This window comes from Zootoca vivipara, chromosome 4 (assembly GCF_965207765.1).
Source record: "Zootoca vivipara chromosome 4, rZooViv2.hap1.1, whole genome shotgun sequence".
Lineage (NCBI taxonomy): Eukaryota > Metazoa > Chordata > Lepidosauria > Squamata > Lacertidae > Zootoca > Zootoca vivipara.
The window spans coordinates 30,748,617-30,767,458 of NC_142587.1; the positions used below are offsets into that span (position 1 = coordinate 30,748,617).

The following is an 18,842-nucleotide window of genomic DNA, read 5'->3' on the forward strand; positions in this document are numbered from 1 at the left end:
ATAAATGACTGCGACCTCAGGTGCCAAAAAAAAGCACTCTACTCCTTTCAGTAGGGTAAGTATCTTCCCTAGGGCTGCGGATAAACAAGGCCAGGATAAATTGGTGAGCGGCTTGTGCCTCTTGAAGCCGTTCTTATGTTGACATTCTATAAATTACATGGGATTTGTATTATGAGACACAGCACATTCTTTTCTGAAAGGTGAGCAGCAGGTTTTAGAAAGCAAGTCTTTCATTTTCAGCAAGACCAGTGACGCTACCTAATTTCCTTACAGGTACTTGGGCTTGTGCCTAGCCTTTCTTCAAATTCAATGGATTTTACAGAAAACAGAAGTGTTTCATGCAATTGATCTGCAGAGATTAGGGGGTGATGTGCTGATTTGCCTTGATATGCTGAGTCACCACTTGTTGATGCCATCATGGAGTCTTTGAATAGTTTCCTTTTTCTTTAGTCTGCAGTTAAAGATGGGAGAGGATTTCATTTGATCGGCATTTTTAAACACACTGATTTAATTCACACCTCTTGGTCTAAGACACAGATTGGAAAGTAATTATCCTTCAGATTACGCACTTCTGCAGAACTTTACAGTACAGTTCTCTGCTCAGGAAGAGAATGTGTAACTTTATTTTATTCATTGCATATTTTAGGATAAAATACATTTAGAAAGGCATACGTTGAGATAAAATGTATGCATTGAAATGGTGTTTTGAAATAAAACATTTAAATTTTCATATGGATTTTTAAATTATTATCATCACAGTTAAATGTGGAGACACCAGATGGGATTGATTTATGACTGAATATGTGAGAAACAGATCCAGACTGGAAACTGATCGATCCATCTGTATTTAGAGGCAGCCCTAAATGCGTGTGTTTATAATAATGGCATACCTTCCAATTGTAAACTGTGCACAGTACTTCAACGGAGCAAAATTTAGTGCTCCAGCTTATTCAAGCTGAATAATTTAAGGCAATGGAAGACTAATGCAGATGTTTTACTTCTTGAATGGAAAGTTTGCACAAGAATTGATATTTGTGCTGGCCTCTTTAAATGCAAACATTGCTTCCTGGCCAGGAGGCCCTAAGCCAGGCTTCCTACAGGTCCAAGGGGTCTTCCAACAGGGTTTGGGTTGACAAAATTGCTTTTTCTTTCATTTCTTGTGGCTGTTTCTCTCTTCTTACTGAGCAACGTTAATATTACATTGCTGGTTTAGAATTGCATTTTGTGTTCTTCTAAGTCATTATTTATTTTCTTCAGGGATGTGGAACATAACATTTTAAATAAATAAAACACATTAATTTGTGCAGGTCGAAGGCTCTTGCTTCGGTCCCGTAGAAATAAATGGGACAAATTCTTCATGTGACACAAGTCCCATTGGTTCAAATTGGACTAAAGAGTGTTGGACTTATAGGGTAAAATCTGCACTGTACATTTGAGACATTCACTCCTGGTTCTCTGCCTTCTGCCTGTTTTTATTAATCTCAGTCTTCTTGTTTGGGAGCCAGGTGCAAAAGTGGCCAGGGCTCTTGCATCTTTAACAACGGATGCAATTCCCTCTTCTATACAACTATTAAAAGTCTAGGAGCCCTACCTTCTTTTGCACCTGGCCACCCAAATTTTTGTTCTTGCTACTATTAAATGGTTGGAAGTTATAAGCCTTGCGAATCACTCAGAGATCTACCTTCTGTCCTCCTTGACGCCACCTTTATTCACTTGTGTTGAACATTCTCGGGGTAGCCAGTGTGGTGACCCCCAGATGTGGATTCCAGATGTGCATTATAGCTCCCACCATCCCTGATTGTTGGCTGGGGCCGTGGTCCAGCAACACCAGGAGAAGCAATCCAACAACATCTGGAGGACACCAGGTCCTTTGCCTGTGTTCTGTGCGATAGGCCTATTGAAGAGCCAATAACTAGGCGAATGATAAAAAGAAACATGCATGGATATGTAATGGTATGATTAATGTCACTTCTAGTTTGCTGAGACGGCTGTCCTAAATGTTAGGGAGCAAAGTCCCTTTGAACTTTAGGAATGACTTCTCAGAAAAATAATGCTATGATTTCTCTACATAAGTTCCCCGTCTCCTTTTGGTATTTTTATTCTGTTGATTTTTTTAAAAAAAGAACTTTAAAGTCTCTTCTCTGCAATGCAGGATTCACAATGCATTCTTTGTGTATTTCAGGTACGGTTTGGAGGCTGATATGTAAAGCAAAATGGCTAAAGTGGATACCTATCACTCCTGTCCTGCGATCCACAGGCTGTCTCTGAAGACTATCAACGATGACCCTGATGATAAGCTTGAAAATGGATTTTCCAGGTAAACTAGGTTCTGTATCTTTCAACATAGCCTGACTCCCAAATAAAGCACAACCTGAAACCCAAGCGTTATAGGAATATAGTTTACAAAGGTTGCCAACATGGTGCCTATAGGGACAATAATGCCCTTGAGGCCCACTGCCTGCTGCTCAGAAAATCTCTGAACCCCCCCCCCACTCACTGCCCACTTGGTCATGAGAATATGTCTCCTGGTACAGTCATACCTTGGGTTAAGTACGCTTCAGGTTGAGTACTTTCAATTTAAGTACTCCGCGGACCCGTCTGGAACGGATTAATCCACTTTCCATTACTTTCAATGGGAAAGTTCACTTCAGCGTTAAGTATGCTTCAGGTTAAGTACGGACTTCCAGAACCAATTAAGTACTTAACCTGAGTTACCACTGTATTCATTTGCTGTCTGCACACCCCACCACAGCCTCACTGTGCCTGGGCCCAGAAATGGCTACGTCAGATCATAAATACAAATGCCAGCCCACTAATTTATCTCGTCATGCACTCCTATGCAGATCTACCCAGAAATAAGCCCCATTTAAATCCATAGGATGCATTCTACCCCATCTACCGTAAGTAAGTCTCGAACTGTAGCCTTAACAGTGCAATCCTACCCATGGCTGATCAAAAGTATTGCATTCAATGGGACCGACTCCCAGATAAGTGGCTTCAGGTTTGCATTCTGAGCCATATAATGGATTTCCTCCTTTACCTTTGTCTCAGAATGGATTTTAGTATCTGTTGGTTTTTTGTTTTTGTTTTAGCATGTGGGCTTTGATTCTGACTGGCTGTCTACAATCCACAACCCACCCACCCACCCCGGCTCACCTATTGTTTTCTGCTTTGACCATCTAGGATGGGTCTGGCAGAAAAATCTAATACATGCGAAGACAATGCATCTGTCAGTAAGTTCCGCCTGGCAAAATTCTTGTGGACATCAAGCGATGCGGAACTGAGGCAGATTATTATTAATGTCCTGCGTTTTTCACAACGTCACCCGTGACAGTAATAGCACTTGTGACTTCGGAAGGAATGCATGTTCCTCCACGGTTGTCGCCTAATTGGGAGAGCTCGAGGAATAGCAAGTGCGCGTCAAATGGGGGCTGAATGTGGTTCTTCTTTCGTGTTTTACTCTTTGATTCTCAAGGACCCGCTCGCTGTGTGAGGAGGGCACGTCTCCCGAATTGCACAGAGTCATTTCCATGGAGACGGGCGGCCTGCCTGAATCTCGAAGAAGCTCGTTCGCAGGCAGCGGAGCGATGGCTAGGTAAGCTACGTTTGGGAGATGGCATGGCAGTGAGTGACCTTGCAAGAGGTTAATGGGATCTTGCACTGGAAGCAAAGGGGCAGGGCAGGGCTGGCCAGCGAAAATGCCTAAGGAACAAATTTTTGTTCATATCAAGCTATTATAAAAGAAATGGAAGATAAATTGATCACTATCTGCACTATTAGGATCATAGGAGCCAGCTCCTAGGGGCCAATGGGTCTTTGTCCCGTCCCCCCCCCATAAAATGTTTGAGTGTGCCAGGCCACCCCAAAGTTGATGGGCATTGCCATTCAAATGGTGTGTGTGCACTGCGTCATATGATTGACTATGCTTAGCTTCCCCTCCCAATATTTTATTGAAGTTGGCACCCCTGATCAGTATTGAGGACGTGCTGTATTGGGCGATTAAGGTGGTATTCGAAGCATGTTCTTTTTAGTTCCTAGAGAGAATGTAAAATTGAGAGTGAAATCTTGGTGAAACCTTTTTCGGTTTTCTATCAGAGGTCATGTTTTGTATTTGGCATAACTCCCACTTCAACAGTTTTTCCATGGGAGGTGGTGGGGGACCACAATCTTCTGAGAGGTCTCAATGCCACCATGGGGCTTGTCTCAACACCAGCTAAAATGAGGTTGTGTGGAGCAGCGCTAAGTCCTTGCAAAATGTTACGTTCTCTTCAATGTTTTGTTGATTGTGCGTCTGACGTATGGGAAAGCATCCAGCTTTGCAAATATTGGCACAAAAATGCTGGGGCGGTTCCCTTTTATCACCACGGGGGGTTTCTTTCTCCAGAATATAATTTGGACAAAAGCAAAATGTTCACTGTGCAACTTTGACAAAGAATTGTTACTTATCATGTAAGCGGTTTTAGGTTATGTGAAGGAGAGTGTTCTGTTATTGTTGTTGGAGAAACCCATGTTAGCAAAAATAGCTTTGTCTCTGCAACAGTAGTGGGGAGAACACAGAGTGTGAAAGCTTTTCATTGGCTTCCTTTGGACTTAATCCGTCCTATGAATACTTCAATAGCGCAAGGTTCAGCCACACATTTACAGTATGGGGCCATGCAGGAACAGCCCTACTTTTAGCCAAGTAGGGAGGCCACCTTGGGCAGATGCATTGGGGTGTCATGAAATGGTAAAGGTAAAGGTAAAGGGACCCCAGACTATTAGGTCCAGTCATGACCGACTCTGGGGTTGCAGCGCTCATCTCTCGTTATTGGCCGAGGGAGCCGGTGTACAGCTTCCAGGTCATGTGGCCAGCATGATAAAGCTGCTTCTGGCGAACCAGAGCAGCACATGGAAACGCCGTTTACCTTCCCGCTGGAGTGGTACCTATTTATCTACTTGCACTTCGACGTGCTTTCGAACTGCTAGGTTGGCAGGAGCTGGGACCGAGCAACGGGAGCTCACCCTGTCGCGGGGTTTCGAACTGCTAACCTTCTGATCGGCAAGCCCTAGGCTCTGTGGTCTAACCCACCAGCGCCACCCATGTCCCTGCTTCATGAAATGGTAGCAAATGCTATTTATTATCTTTGTTCCCTAGGAAAAGGAGAAATCATGTAGGATTTTCTGGCTGCAGTGCCATAATAACTTGAATAGCCCTGATTAGATGTGACAAATTATACATATATCTCCCTATGCACATATGTGTAATATTTACTTCAGTTGTTGAAATGTAAAGATGTTTTATATTGAGGTGTATAGACACCCACCTCATCAAATGGAAATACATCAAAATGGAAGGAGTCAGGTGTTGGTGCTGACCTTTAAAGCCCTAAACGGCCTCGGCCCAGTATACCTGAAGGAGCGTCTCTACTCCCATCGTCCAGCCTGGACACTGAGGTCCTCTTCTGAGGGTCTTCTGCTGGTTCCTTCACTGCAAGAAGAGAACTTAGAGGGAATCAGGCAGAGGGCCTTCCCTGTTTTGGGAAGCTTTTAATGTTTGATGTTTTACTATGTTTTAATATATGCTGCAAGCTTCCCAGAGTGGCTTGGGAAACCCAGCCAGATGAGAGGGGTATTAAATAATAATAATAGTAATAATAAAAAAATGGGTTCTGCATGCACCATGTGTTTAGTTTGTGAAAGTTTCAAACAGACCTTCAATGACACAATTACAAGGGAATGCTACCCTTAGGAAACCTTCTGAAGTATACAGTTGTTCACTTTCCCCTGGTTGGTTCGTACTGCCTAACTGTTCCCTCCATCCTTTCAGGTTATCATGGTTCATCTTATCATTGCGATCCTGGGCCAGGAGGAACTTACATCATGAAGACCAAAGGCCAGATTCCTTTCTTGAGCGGATCCGAGGGCCAGAGCTCAAAGACATTCCCAGTAGAGACAGCAACACCCAGCTGAACTACGATGAGGCAGATGGCTTGAAAAAGTAAGAGGATACAGCTTCTGTGGGAAGATATTTGCTTGGAATGTTGTGTTTACAGAGGAAGAATGATGCTGCCTGTGGCAGAGGGATACTTAGTGCAAGTGCTATTCTCCTAGGAAAAAGGGTGTTGGTACTCACCATGCAAGGGAAGATTCTGGGATCCTACCAGAACATCATGCCTCCTTCCCTAAGTAGGGCAGAAGCTTCCTGGGCTTTGTGAAGGAGGTACGATGCTCTGATTTCAAGAAAAAAAAAGCATTGCTTAGTGCAGTACTGATAGGTACTGAATATTGTATGGGGAAACCTTGGCCCTCCAAAAGTTTTTAGGTTTCAACTCCCATCATCCCTGACCACTGGCCATGCTGGCTGGGGCTGATGGGAGTTGGAGTCCAGCATCCTCTGGAGGACCAGAGCTTCCTTGGCCCTGCTGTAGACAATCCCGAAAATAAATTGGAAGTCTTGCCATTAGCTTTAATGTGATGTGACTTGCACCTGTCATGTAGAAGGGCTACAAGTCTATATCAATAGTTTTCGGTGAATGAACCCATTCAGTCATACTCCTGATCATGTAGATTTATGGCTGGATCCTTTCTATGACTCCCGCCCTAGGCTTCCAGACTGAACTTGCTTGCCCATTTTGAAATATGGATGGTCTGCAATGCATGGCAAACAGAGCTGTTTACTCAACCTTCCATATTTTACACCAGGGCTGAGGAACCTGTGACCATGCAGGTGCTGCTGGCTGCAACTCCCATAATCCCTGCCCTTTGACCCTGCTGTCTGGGACTGATTGGGCTTGCAGTTCACCAAGTTCCCCCAGTCCTGTTTGATGCCAAATGAAACCAAACTTCTGCAGTGAGAATAACAACGCAGATGAAATAAATTTGCAGAGATAAATAAATTTTGCCTCTTCTGCAAAAATGTCCATACATCCAAGATTCTTTTCTTTTCTCCCCCCCCTTTCCCCCCCAAAAAAGCTCACACTGTTGGGCAGGAAACAATGAGTGGAAAGTGAGAAAAGAGGGGCATAGAGGCTGGGATCTGACCATTGGTAGAATTGAGGGAGCAGAGAATGGAAGCTGCTGGGGAAAATGAGGACAGGACACAGCACAGGAAGCTGTGTTGTCCCAAGTCAGGCCATTGGTTCATCTTGTTCGGTATTGTCTGCACTGACTGGCAGCAGCTCTTCAGAGTTTCCCAACCCTAGCAGGAGATGACAGGAATTGAACCTGAGACTTTCTGGGTGCATATAATGTGCCCTACCAACCCATGCAACTACCATTCTCCGGCAGCCTTGTCCATTGACATTGGAACCTTGCCCGGGCCTCTGTGGTATCTCAGCTTTCCCCAAATATTGTTTATTTAGGTTTTCAACTGTTCCTCGCCACTTGGACTACCCAATCAGAAGCGAGTCCTTAGAATGCTGAATTGTGTGGCACAGGAATGCAGAGTCTGTGACCCCCCCTCCCCACAATGCTATTGGCTTCCATCTCCCATCAGCCCCAGCTAGTATGGTCCATTGTGAGGAATGATGGGAGTTGCAGTCCAACAGCATCTGGAAGGTCACATTCCTGGTGCAGTAGATATCACAGAATGTGCTCAGGACTGTTTGTCAGGTCCCTGAGCTTGTAGAATGTCTACACCTTATTCAGTCAAGGAGATATTTCTAAACGTTTGCTCTCTGTGTTGACGATATTCAACCATTTTAAGTAGTAGCCCCTGGATGATTAAAAGAGGGCATAGGATCTTAGAATTGTAGAGTTGGAAGGGACCAAGGGGGCCGTCCAGTCCAGCCCCCTGCAATGCAGGAATCTTTTGCCCAGCGTGGGGCTCGAACTCACGACCCTGAGATTAAGAGTCTCATGCTCTGCCAACCAAGGTGTGATACCCCAGTAATCTGTGTTCTGTATATCTAGCACTATCCGCTGTGGATTACAAGGTTTCAGAGACCAATCTGGGCGCTCCTTAACTGCAGGCTTCATATGTTCATTTCAGTCTAGAATTGTGAGTCTTCACCTATCGCAGGCACGGAATCAAAAGCGTGCACTACTGATGCTACCGCGATGTCCCTCTCTCCCACAAACGATAAGCGTTGAACTTGGACTCTCCAATAGATAACATTCCCCTTCCTTTCGAAGTTCCAGATTTGCAGCGTTCCAGCCATGTCTCTGCTCTGCCGCGGTGTTTGCAGCAGCAGTAAATATGTCTGCTTTCTGCCAAGCCAGTCTTGGCACTGCTCCTGCGAGGATGACTGGAACGGCTTGAGGAACACTTAAAGAGTCGCAGCCAAATGGATGCTATAAATAGCCGGATCCTCCACCGTCGAGCATTAGGGCGCCTGAGACCAGGCTAAAGTGCTTCAGGCACCAGGCATGGCCACAAACGTGTGTGAGCTGCACGTGAACATGGGTGCCCGGTGCCCTGGATAGTTACGCAAAGGAGCTTAGTGCTGCGGTCAAAGTTGACCTCCTTAATCTTGTCAGAATCTGGGAAGGCCTAACAGTGCAATGAATGGTGGAGGTAAGGATAGATGCACACAGTGATGACCAGTGTATTAAATGCTGCTTTCCTTTCTGCATTGCTCTTTTATTCATCCATGTATTTGCTTGTTAATTTCAACTCACGGTAGTCAATGGGCTCTGGCCAGATTTAACATCAACTACTCCAACAACACAAATGAAGAGTAAGTACGTAGATGACCTGTGCCTTGCCTAGTCCCTCCCCACTGCTGCAAAACATGCTCCTCACAACTGTAGACCAATTGTCCTCCCACCCCACCCCCTCTTTTTAAACCCTCTTTCAGCTGCTATGCTTTTGTGGAAAATCTCTTCCTTGTAGATCTATCCCTTTCCTTCTAGTTAGTGATGCTGCTAGTTGGCACACCATAGTACTTTTTTTTGGGGGGGGAACCCCATGCTCTTGTATTTATAGCCTTACTTTGAATCGTAGTCTCCTTGCTGATTTTGTGGAGCTTTTCCCATGTAAATTTATAGATAAAATCTATCCGTTCTTTTAAGTGGGCTGCGTTTTGGCATAACACTGGACTCGCACCACATTTAAGCAAACTGGCTGATGTGTTAGCTGTGTCACCCTCCTCATTTCACCCATTTCTTAGTTGTATGGGAAAAACAAGCCACTTGGCTTCGTATTACATCCAAACCTGGGCTCGTATTTTTGTTTCTCTCCAAACAAACCATGATCTGGAGCCAAGGTTTCACCCTTGGCTTTCCGATCATGGATTGTTTGAGAGAAGCAAACCATCAGCACTGGTTTGGATGTAATGGGCGCCAAGTCAGCTGCTCTGTAGTTTGTTTCACCACACAACTTAGAGGAGGAACAAAGTGGGAGTGCATGAGCTGTGTGCGCATCCGTGTGCAACTCATGCTCAGGCTAACTTGCTTAACTACGGTTCAATCAGGAATGTGGCTCCTCTCTGCTGCTGTGTGGGTCTCTGAGCAGCTTCCCCCTTCTCACAAAGCACCTGCATTGCTCAAAGAAACCATAGTACTGTTTGTCATGTTATCTGAACCCAGACCACAGTTTGTTTCAAACAAAGCGCAAGAGACAAGCCAGAAACACATCGAGGACAAACCATAGTTTATTTATGGCTTACCGCTCAAGCATTGTTTGAAACAAACAATAGCCTTGGTTTGGACAAGATGACAAGCAATCCTGTGTCTTGGTTGAGCTGCATGGGGCAGACAATGAACCCATCTGGCAGTGGGAAGGTACTTCCATGGGTAAGCCTGGTTTAAAACAAACTGCGGCTTATTGTGATGTTCGTGCCAGGCCTAAGTCTCTCTTTTACCATCTCTCTCATGTTTAATGTCTAGGGTTGCCAGACTCAATAGAGGACAGGACTTCTGTGCCTTTAATTGCCCTGCTCTCTTTTGAGTCTGGAAACCTTAAAGAGAAACCAGCAGACCCTTTGCTTGGAAATTAAACAAAGGGTCTGCTGGTTTCTCTTTAAAAGAGAGCTGGTTTCTCTTTAAAAGAGAGCAGGGCAATTAAAGGCACAGAAGTCCTGTCCTCTATTGAGTCTGGCAACCCTATCAATATCATGTCTTTTAGTTTGAGTAATCCAGAATGCTTTAAGGCAGACTGGATTTTCCTGGTATTTCTCCTCAATCACATACAAAATAGTCTTGTAAAAGGTAAAAGTAATGTTTACTCACTCAGAATACGTGTTGCAGAATCACAGATGGTATATCGGTTACAAAGTCCAGCTTAAAAAGGAGTCTGAGCATGGAGCTTGGATTTAGCAGATGTCACAGAAGAGAGGAAGAGAATGTGCCCAGGCAGGGAGGAGAATATATCGCTACATCTTCCCCCTGTCAGGGCACAGCAGGCGGGTCTCTCACAGAGTCTTCTCTAGCAAACTTACAGGAAGACTCTGTGAGCTTCAACTCCTATCATGCGCCTATCTAGCGAAACATGAAACATGTGGTTTGACCGCAAGTTAAATAACCCACGTATGGCTTTATAATTGTCAGAGAAGTAGATTGGGCAGGGAACAATCTTCAGGCGCTATTCATTCCAGCTGGGCAGACATTCTTGGTTTAATGATAGGAGTCTTACAGCTGCTCTGAAGAAAGAAACAGCAGCACATACTATCTAGGTCAGGCATCCCCAAACTGCGGCCCTCCAGATGTTTTGACCTACAACTCCCATGATCCCTAACTTACAGGACCAGTGGTCTGGGAAGATGGGAATTGTAGTCCAAAACATCTGGAGGGCCAAAGTTTGGGGATGCCTGATCTAGGTAATGGTGCAGAGGGACAACTTGACACAAACTCTCTATAGAGATTTCTTATACTTCATCAGACTTTATTTCCCCACCCCACCCCAAAGATAGGTGTCAGAATGATTCCTTAGCACACCAGGCCAAATAGATAAATTCTGGGCTGTTGTGTGAAAGATTTATTGCTGGCAAATGTATAAAGTGTGTACTAAGCTCTTTCAAAATCAGCCACATTTTGTGTGTGTGTGTGTGTGTGTGTGTGTGTGTGTGTGTGTGGTGTTGCGTTCCTGATATTCACCAACTATTGTGATGTGCGCAATATTTTGTAATAAACAATGCAAGTAGCCATTTGGGTAAACTTTAGACTGGCCTCCTCTAGTCTTCCTGAACCTGCTCCCTGCTTGCTAGCTCTCCAGCTGCTGATGAGCCAACCACGTTTTGCTAAGTTCGTTGCACACTGTGTTATGCAGAAAGAAGGAAGAAAAGAAAGATGATAAGGAGGAGAAAAAGGAGGAAAAGAAAGAGGAGAAAAAGGAGGAAAAGAAAGAGGAGAAAAAGGATGACAAAAAAGATGATAAAAAGAAGGAAGAAGAGTAAGTATAAATTAGGAGGACTGTATCTTTACAGCAAACTTCCTGCTCTGTACAGAATTGAATGGTATAATCAACTAACTGCTCCTGAGTCGTTTAGCTCTTGAGTGATTGTCGTGTCGAAACCTACAATCAGCTTTGGCTCTGGAATATTCAAACGGCGCATTCTAGAATGCTGCAGCCACTCAGGGAACCTTCCGCAACTTACAGAGAATTAGGGCCACCTCTCCCAGAACTTTGCGCAAACATGGGATAACTCTGGCGCCTATGCAGAAACATCGCAGCTATCATTTGGTGCCGAGAGCTCCTTTTACAGGTGACAGCAGGTCCCCTGTGCATTTTCCTCACCATGTTGCTTTCCTGTATAAAGGCTTGCAGCTCTGAGTGTTAGTGCACAACTCCTGTGACTCGCCCTGTCCAGCTGGCCACAGACCTTTTAAAACAGAAAATAGCAGCACCGCTGTAAGATGTATTTTTTAAAAAAAGGTGGCCTCCGGAGTGTAAACATATAAAGGATATGCAAGTCAGGCTTGGCACAGCCTGTGTTTTCTGGTTGTCCCCTTAGAGCAGTTTTAGGAAGCGTTGACCCCACTTTCCCTCCTCTCCCTACTTTCTGGTTCCTCGGCACATTGGCCAGTTAGGGCAGCAAAACGAGCTGTGAGGGTGAGAGAGGAATGTATTGCAGCAGTCTTTGGTAGGCTGCTGCACTCCAAATGAATTGGACTACAACTCCCATCCTCCCCAGCCGGGAGGGTACCAGGTTGGCAAAGGCTGTGCTACAGGAAGGAAGCTCCTGCTAACCCCACCCTTTGAATTTCTTGCACACAACTGGCCACAGTGGCCGGAGGATTTGGCACACCATGCCACTGATGTGCCAGTGTGGGAAAAAATCAGGATGATAGCTGAGGCTTCAAATACTAAGGTCATGTGTACTGCTGGCGTGAACAGATGGGGCAACATTGATATAGCCTATTTGCACTTCTACAAAGCGCAAGGCTGTGCATGCATTCTTGGAGATAAATGAATCCCACTGTCTTCAGCAAGACTTCCTTGGAAGGAAGCGTGCCTAGCATGGCAGCCTTGCAGTTCAATCCTACGCAGGTTTACTCAGACATGGCCATGGGATTCGCCCTTTGGGTCACTACCTAAGCTTTGTGCCCACCAATGAGGATCAACTTCCTTGCAACACCATGTCAAGGAAGCTTCGAAAGAAATAGAATGCTCAAAAGGCAAAGCAGATAATTGATTCCAAGAAGTGTGTTGCAAAGATTGCATCTCAACTATGCTACTGATGTGAAAAAACAAAGCAACAATGGTGGTAACTGTGTACTTTGCGTGCTGTAAACTTGTAGTCACAATACCTGCTGCTGTACTATAGTAGTAGTGATTGTGCAGGTAGTGAAAGCTGGTTAAAAAAAAGAGATGTCTAGCTTCTGCCCTGTTCTGCATTTACTGGCAAGGTTGTAAATGTAATGCTGATAGTTTGGTGAGCAAAGTCTTTCACACCTGTATGGACCATCTGTTCAATACCCTGTTCAGTTCAAGCCTCAAGTTGCTGTGAATGAAGCATCCTCAATTTAAGCACAGGATGAGACCATTTTAGCTGATGACAAGCACTGACTGATGGTAGGATCAGTTATACATCTGAGAATTCCCAGACATGTCCTCTTTTGGGGGTCCTACATGACCACCCAGGGAGAAATTTTACATTTTAAAGCAAATGTCCTGGATTTTGGGTTAAAATAAAAATAATAATAAATTGTGCATGGGCGGTTTTGGGTCTAGGTCTGGGTCAGGTTCTGGCGGGGGTGGCCTGGGATCTGGCATGGGCGACTCAGGCTCAGTGGCGGAGCTATTGGGCGATTACCCTGAAAAATACTCAACTTTTTGGTGACCCTAAGATAAACTTGCTGATTCCAATTTATGAATGTATATGTGGGTGCCACGTTGGGCCATGCCAGATGGGCCAATGCTGGCTATAATGTATTCCTTTACTAATTGCAGCCTTCAGCGTACTGGAAGCAGGGTCTCTCTGGGACACGAGAAGCGCCTGTGATCAATGGAATTTCATGTGCTCACACCTGCATATTCTTATTGCCATCTCAGGGCGGTTCGCAGATAAAATACAAGTTAGAACAACAACAACAAGTAAAGCATTAAAACAAAAACAACAAAACAATAACACCCCCCCTTTCCCCTTCTTTTCAGGAAGAAGAAAGATGTCTTTGTGATGGACCCTTCAAGCGATCTGTACTATAGGTGGTTGACAATCATTGCAACACCCGTATTCTATAACTGGTGTTTGATAGTGTGTAGGTGAGGATTATTCATTGGTGGGTACTTCTGTTGTCTTTGCCTGTTTTGGTCCTTTGTCTTTACTACTGCACACGTTAGATCTTCTAAAAAAAAACCCCACAGCAAATATTTGTACCGGAGTGCAACATTGGTTGATTTTTCCTTTTCCAACTCTTGTCCTGGTGTTTGGTTCCCCCCCCCCCCAAAAAATTCATTTTTAAAGTGCTCATTTATTTATTTATTGGCATTCTTTCTTCTGAGACAGTTGTGCAGATCAAAATGGTAGCAGTTTTCAAATCTGCTGACTACAGTATACCGTATATGAAATCATATGCCTACCTAGCTTGCTTTGAATGTCACTGTAGCTCATTTCTGCCTCTTTTCCTCTCAATTTAATGCAAGATGCTACAACCTTGTTTTGCTCAATATAACCTTTCAGGCTAATTTTACATATATTCATGTTTTATTAATATTTTTCGGGTGCCATTCACTTTCAACTTGCTCTGAAATCTGGAATGCCAGCCTTAGCTATCTCTTGCTCATTAGATCCAGCTGTCTGCCTGTCTATCAGCAAGTCTATTCAAGTGGTTTATATTAGCCCTACAGTTCTATACTTTCATCTATACATAGCTCTTTCTGAAGCAGGAACTACTGCCCTCCCCACTCATCTCGTTTGCAGAAATCTCTTGCCACTTGTAACAACCTGTTACCGCCATCTGGTGGGCAGAGTAGACCTGCAGTTCGCAGATCATGAATTTTGATAGGCTGTGCCCTTTGCACAGTTGTTCTTGGATTATTTGCTCAGTGTAGTTCCACTAAATTGATTTCTGCTCTCTACTCTCTTTACCAGTATCAGGAAGATAAGCACAGGGAGAATTACAACCTCAGAGGTTTATATGGGAGATGAAAGCAGGCGATGTTTTAACATAAAGTTGAACGTGTGGTTTGCTCTCCCCCAGTGCAACCTGCCTTGAACCGGTTGTTAGCTCTAAGCAAATCTTCCATTCTTTTCTGTTTGTTTAGAGCCTGTTTCGATGAGCTTCAACTGGAAAATATTACACTTTGGCTGATCTTGGACTATTCCTCTGATGTCATCTACATCCTGGACACATTAGTCAGGTTCAGAACAGGTGAGTTGTTTGAGCAGTTTCAAACTATGGAATCACATCATGAATGGTAGCAGATTCTGTGCCTTTGTCTGTCTTTGTGAATCTGGACTCAGTTAAATTAGGGGGGTGGGATTCAGGTTGGCTTTGCCTCAGTTGTGTTCCCAGATATACTTGTTGTTTATTTTTGTCATCTTGGGCAAATCAAGAACCCTTGCTTTGCTTTTACTGCCAAAATAAAGCCTATGTGTGAGCAGAAAGGACTTGACTATCCTGCAGTCCGCCGTCCGCCCCCGTGCACTCTCAAAACCTGCTCTGTATGACTGAGGGACCCTTCAGATTTTGGGGGTGCAAAGGAAGGCAGGGGGTAGGAGAGAAAGGTGAAGTTCTGTTGGGTGAGCAGAAATCTGCTCATGCGATGTTGGATTCTGCCCACTGATGTTAAGATGAGAACTATATAAGATGAGTAATGTCATGTTTTACCATTTTCGTGTTTACCACCCTGGGCTCTTTGGGGAAGAAGAGCAGAATAGAAATTTAATAAATGAAATGAGTGTGGCAATGCCTGGTATACAGCCGTACCTCGGAAGTTGAATAGAATCCATTCCAGAAGTCTGTTCGACTTCCAAAACATTAGACTTCCAAAAGCCTGGCTTCTGATTGGCTGCAGGAAGCTCCTGCAGCCAATCGGAAGCTGCGGAAGCCCCGTTGGACTTCGACTTTCAAAAGAACGTTCAAAACTGGAACATTCATTTTCAGTTTCCGATTGTTTGGGAGCTGGAACGTTCGACTCACAAGGCATTCAGGAGCCGAGGCACGACTGTATTTTATTTATTTCTATAAATATTGATGGCAATACAATATTTTGCTATAGATGGTCACAAAAAAGTTAACATATTGAAAATAAATATATTTGAAAACCCATGAGCAGCTTTCCGGGGTAGACAGTTCTGCTTAAGCAATCTCTTGCCTTCTCTGTTCTTTTGCTTTTTCAGGTTTCCTGGAACAAGGACTACTAGTTCGCGATGAAAAAAAATTAAGACTGAATTATCAATCCACTAGACAGTTCAAGCTGGACTTGCTCTCTCTTGTCCCAACAGACCTGGGCTATTTAAAATTTGGGATTAACTATCCTGAGCTGCGCTTTAATCGGCTGCTGAGAATTGCTAGGCTATTTGAGTTTTTTGACCGTACAGAAACGAGAACAAACTACCCAAACATGTTCCGAATTGGGAACCTTGTCTTGTACATTCTTATCATTATCCACTGGAATGCATGCATATTTTTTGCTATTTCCAAGCAGATTGGATTTGGAACAGACACCTGGGTCTATCCCAATATATCCCATCCAGAACATGGACGTCTGTCCAGGAAATACATTTACAGTTTATATTGGTCAACGTTGACATTGACAACCATTGGCGAGACTCCACCTCCTGTGAAAGATGTAGAGTATCTGTTTGTGGTCATGGACTTCCTGGTTGGTGTGCTCATCTTTGCTACCATTGTCGGTAACGTAGGCTCTATGATCTCCAACATGAATGCCTCTAGGGCAGAGTTCCAGGCAAAGGTTGATTCTATCAAACAGTACTTGCAGTTCCGAAAAGTCACCAAAGACTTGGAAAACAGGGTTATTAAATGGTTTGATTACCTGTGGACCAACAAGAAAACGGTGGAAGAGAAAGAAGTTCTCAAGTACCTCCCTGATAAACTGAAGGCTGAAATTGCCATCAATGTCCACTTAGACACGCTAAGGAAGGTACGCATCTTCCAAGACTGTGAAGCTGGACTCCTTATTGAGCTGGTGTTGAAGCTAAGACCCACGGTCTTCAGTCCTGGAGATTATATCTGCAAGAAAGGGGACATCGGAAGGGATATGTATATCATTAAAGAAGGGAAGCTGGCTGTCGTGGCTGATGATGGTGTGACCCAGTTTGTGGTCCTAAGTGATGGCAGCTACTTTGGAGAAATCAGCATCTTAAATATCAAAGGCAGCAAATCTGGCAACAGGAGGACAGCCAATATCAGGAGCATAGGCTACTCTGACCTGTTCTGCTTATCTAAAGATGACCTCATGGAAGCTCTCACTGAGTACCCTGACGCCAAAAAGGCGCTAGAAGAAAAAGGACGGCAGATTTTGATGAAAGACAATTTGATTGATGAGGAAGCAGCTAAAGCGGGAGCAGATCCCAAAGACCTGGAGGAGAAAATAGAAAAGCTGGAAGCTGCCCTGGACATTCTCCAGACCAGGTTCGCTAGACTCCACGGAGAGTACACTGCGTCTCAAGCCAAAGTCAAGCAGAGACTTGTAAAAGTGGAGACAAAGGTGAAGAAATATGGAAGTGGTACACTGTCAGGCGACGAGGGTGAAAAACCAGAGGAAGAGAAAAAGAATTAAGTGGGCACTTTGATCATCTTCATTCAGCTCAGAATATTGCATCAGAGCAAAGATATGCACATGAAAATATGTAAACAAGGCTATTTTTATATGGACCCAAATCAATGGCATTTGTAGCATTTTTAACTGAAGCAATTGTCATGTAAATAGGAAATTCTTACGTTTTATGATATTTTTTTTAGAAACAGTTCTTCACTTCCTTTTCGTCGTTGTTCATTTTGTATTGGTTACGGGTTTCTTATGAGTCATGATCAGACCTCCTTGACGGTAGAGTGTGTGCAGGTCTGACAGCATTTGTGATTGACACCTTTCACTATGTATTTGGCGCCAAGGAGGTCTTCTGTAAACTAATAAGTTAGTGGACTGATCAAACAGATGCATACATATAAATAAGAACGCTACTTGCACCATTTCTGCTTTGAAATCATGGCAGCCTCCCGGTGAATATAATTTATCCACTTTCACATGAATTTATTCTACTCATTTTGAAGACACTAGACACCATATAGAACCATCTATATAGTACTTGCTGAATGTGGCATGTGTGAATGAGCTACTTGTATACTTATTTGTCACAAATCTCCATATAGTTCTACTTACAATATTATTTGGTTGTTAGAAGGGCCTGACAGAGTTCTAATTTCTCTCCCTCGGAGAATTACAGATAGGCACAATTGGAGCAGTAAGTTGGGTTGCTGTGGAAATGCCTTCCGGAATTTTGTTCAGATGTATAATATTCATTCCAGAACTGAGCTGAAAAAGAAACCAGTTTCTCAATTTTGCAGTAGAAACTGGTTGTGCACAGTGCTGATTGGCTGGTGCCTGTAATGTCATGAATCCATAATCCCCCTTCTCCCCCTGTGGCTGTTTTTTGTTTGGTTTAAAAAGGCAGTGAATGAAAATTTAATTGCACAAAGTGACCCTTTGAATAATAAGGCAGATAGATAGCCTTGAAGCCTGGGAAAAGGGGACAAGACTGCACCACCAATGACCACCACTTTCTGGGAATGTATAGAAATGAGAAGAACCATGCTGCATTATTCTGATGCTCATCCCATGTTCCTGGCACTCTTTCTCTGTTCATTGCCCCTAAATTTACTATTCACTTTGGGTTTTTAACAAAATGCAGGGTTTTTTTAAATAGCTTTTATGCCAGGCAGCCCTCCAGCTGTTTTGGCCTACAACTCCTGTCAGGGGATTCTTGCGACTACTCTAGAGTAACGACGCTCCGCATGCTTGTCTTTAAACAGTCTTTATTGGTGCAATCTATTTACAGTGAAACTGGTGTGTAAAAGCATGTCTGCTCAGTCCGAAGCAGAATCCGGCACTGGACCACCCCTGGACCTCCTCCAACATAAGAGTCCAGCATCCTCTGGAGGACCAGAGCTTCCTTGGCCCTGCTGTAGACAATCCCGAAAATAAATTGGAAGTCTTGCCATTAGCTTTAATGTGATGTGACTTGCACCTGTCATGTAGAAGGGCTACAAGTCTATATCAATAGTTTTCGGTGAATGAACCCATTCAGTCATACTCCTGATCATGTAGATTTATGGCTGGATCCTTTCTATGACTCCCGCCCTAGGCTTCCAGACTGAACTTGCTTGCCCATTTTGAAATATGGATGGTCTGCAATGCATGGCAAACAGAGCTGTTTACTCAACCTTCCATATTTTACACCAGGGCTGAGGAACCTGTGACCATGCAGGTGCTGCTGGCTGCAACTCCCATAATCCCTGCC

General features: G+C 44.0%; 1 protein-coding gene across 4 annotated transcripts; it reads left to right on the forward strand.

Annotated features, from left to right (window-relative positions):
• The first annotated feature begins 3,343 nt into the window (after positions 1–3,343).
• LOC118085740 (cyclic nucleotide-gated channel cone photoreceptor subunit alpha) lies at positions 3,344–17,574 on the forward strand. Of its 4 annotated transcripts, XM_088667672.1 has the most exons (6): positions 3,344–3,595; positions 5,807–5,977; positions 11,186–11,308; positions 13,514–13,621; positions 14,624–14,730; positions 15,702–17,574. In XM_088667672.1, the coding sequence occupies exons 1-6, from the start codon at positions 3,531–3,533 to the stop codon at positions 17,102–17,104; spliced, it is 1,977 nt and encodes a 658-aa protein (XP_088523798.1). In that variant the 5' UTR covers positions 3,344–3,530; the 3' UTR covers positions 17,105–17,574. The 4 variants fall into 4 exon arrangements, with proteins under 4 accessions (XP_088523798.1, XP_060129434.2, XP_088523799.1 ...); XM_060273451.2 differs by lacking the exon at positions 11,186–11,308; XM_088667673.1 differs by lacking the exon at positions 3,344–3,595 and having other exon boundaries at positions 5,852–5,977; positions 11,124–11,308.
• The last annotated feature ends 1,268 nt before the right edge of the window (positions 17,575–18,842 follow it).

Excerpts from the sequence above, each read along its gene's own strand:
- LOC118085740 (XM_088667672.1), top strand. The coding sequence starts at position 3,531 with ATGGAGACGGGCGGCCTGCCTGAATCTCGAAGAAGCTCGTTCGCAGGC. Across the intron at positions 3,596-5,806 it reads GGCAGCGGAGCGATGGCTAG|GTTATCATGGTTCATCTTAT; the intron begins GTAAGCTACGTT and ends CCATCCTTTCAG. Across the intron at positions 5,978-11,185 it reads GAGGCAGATGGCTTGAAAAA|AAAGAAGGAAGAAAAGAAAG; the intron begins GTAAGAGGATAC and ends TGTGTTATGCAG.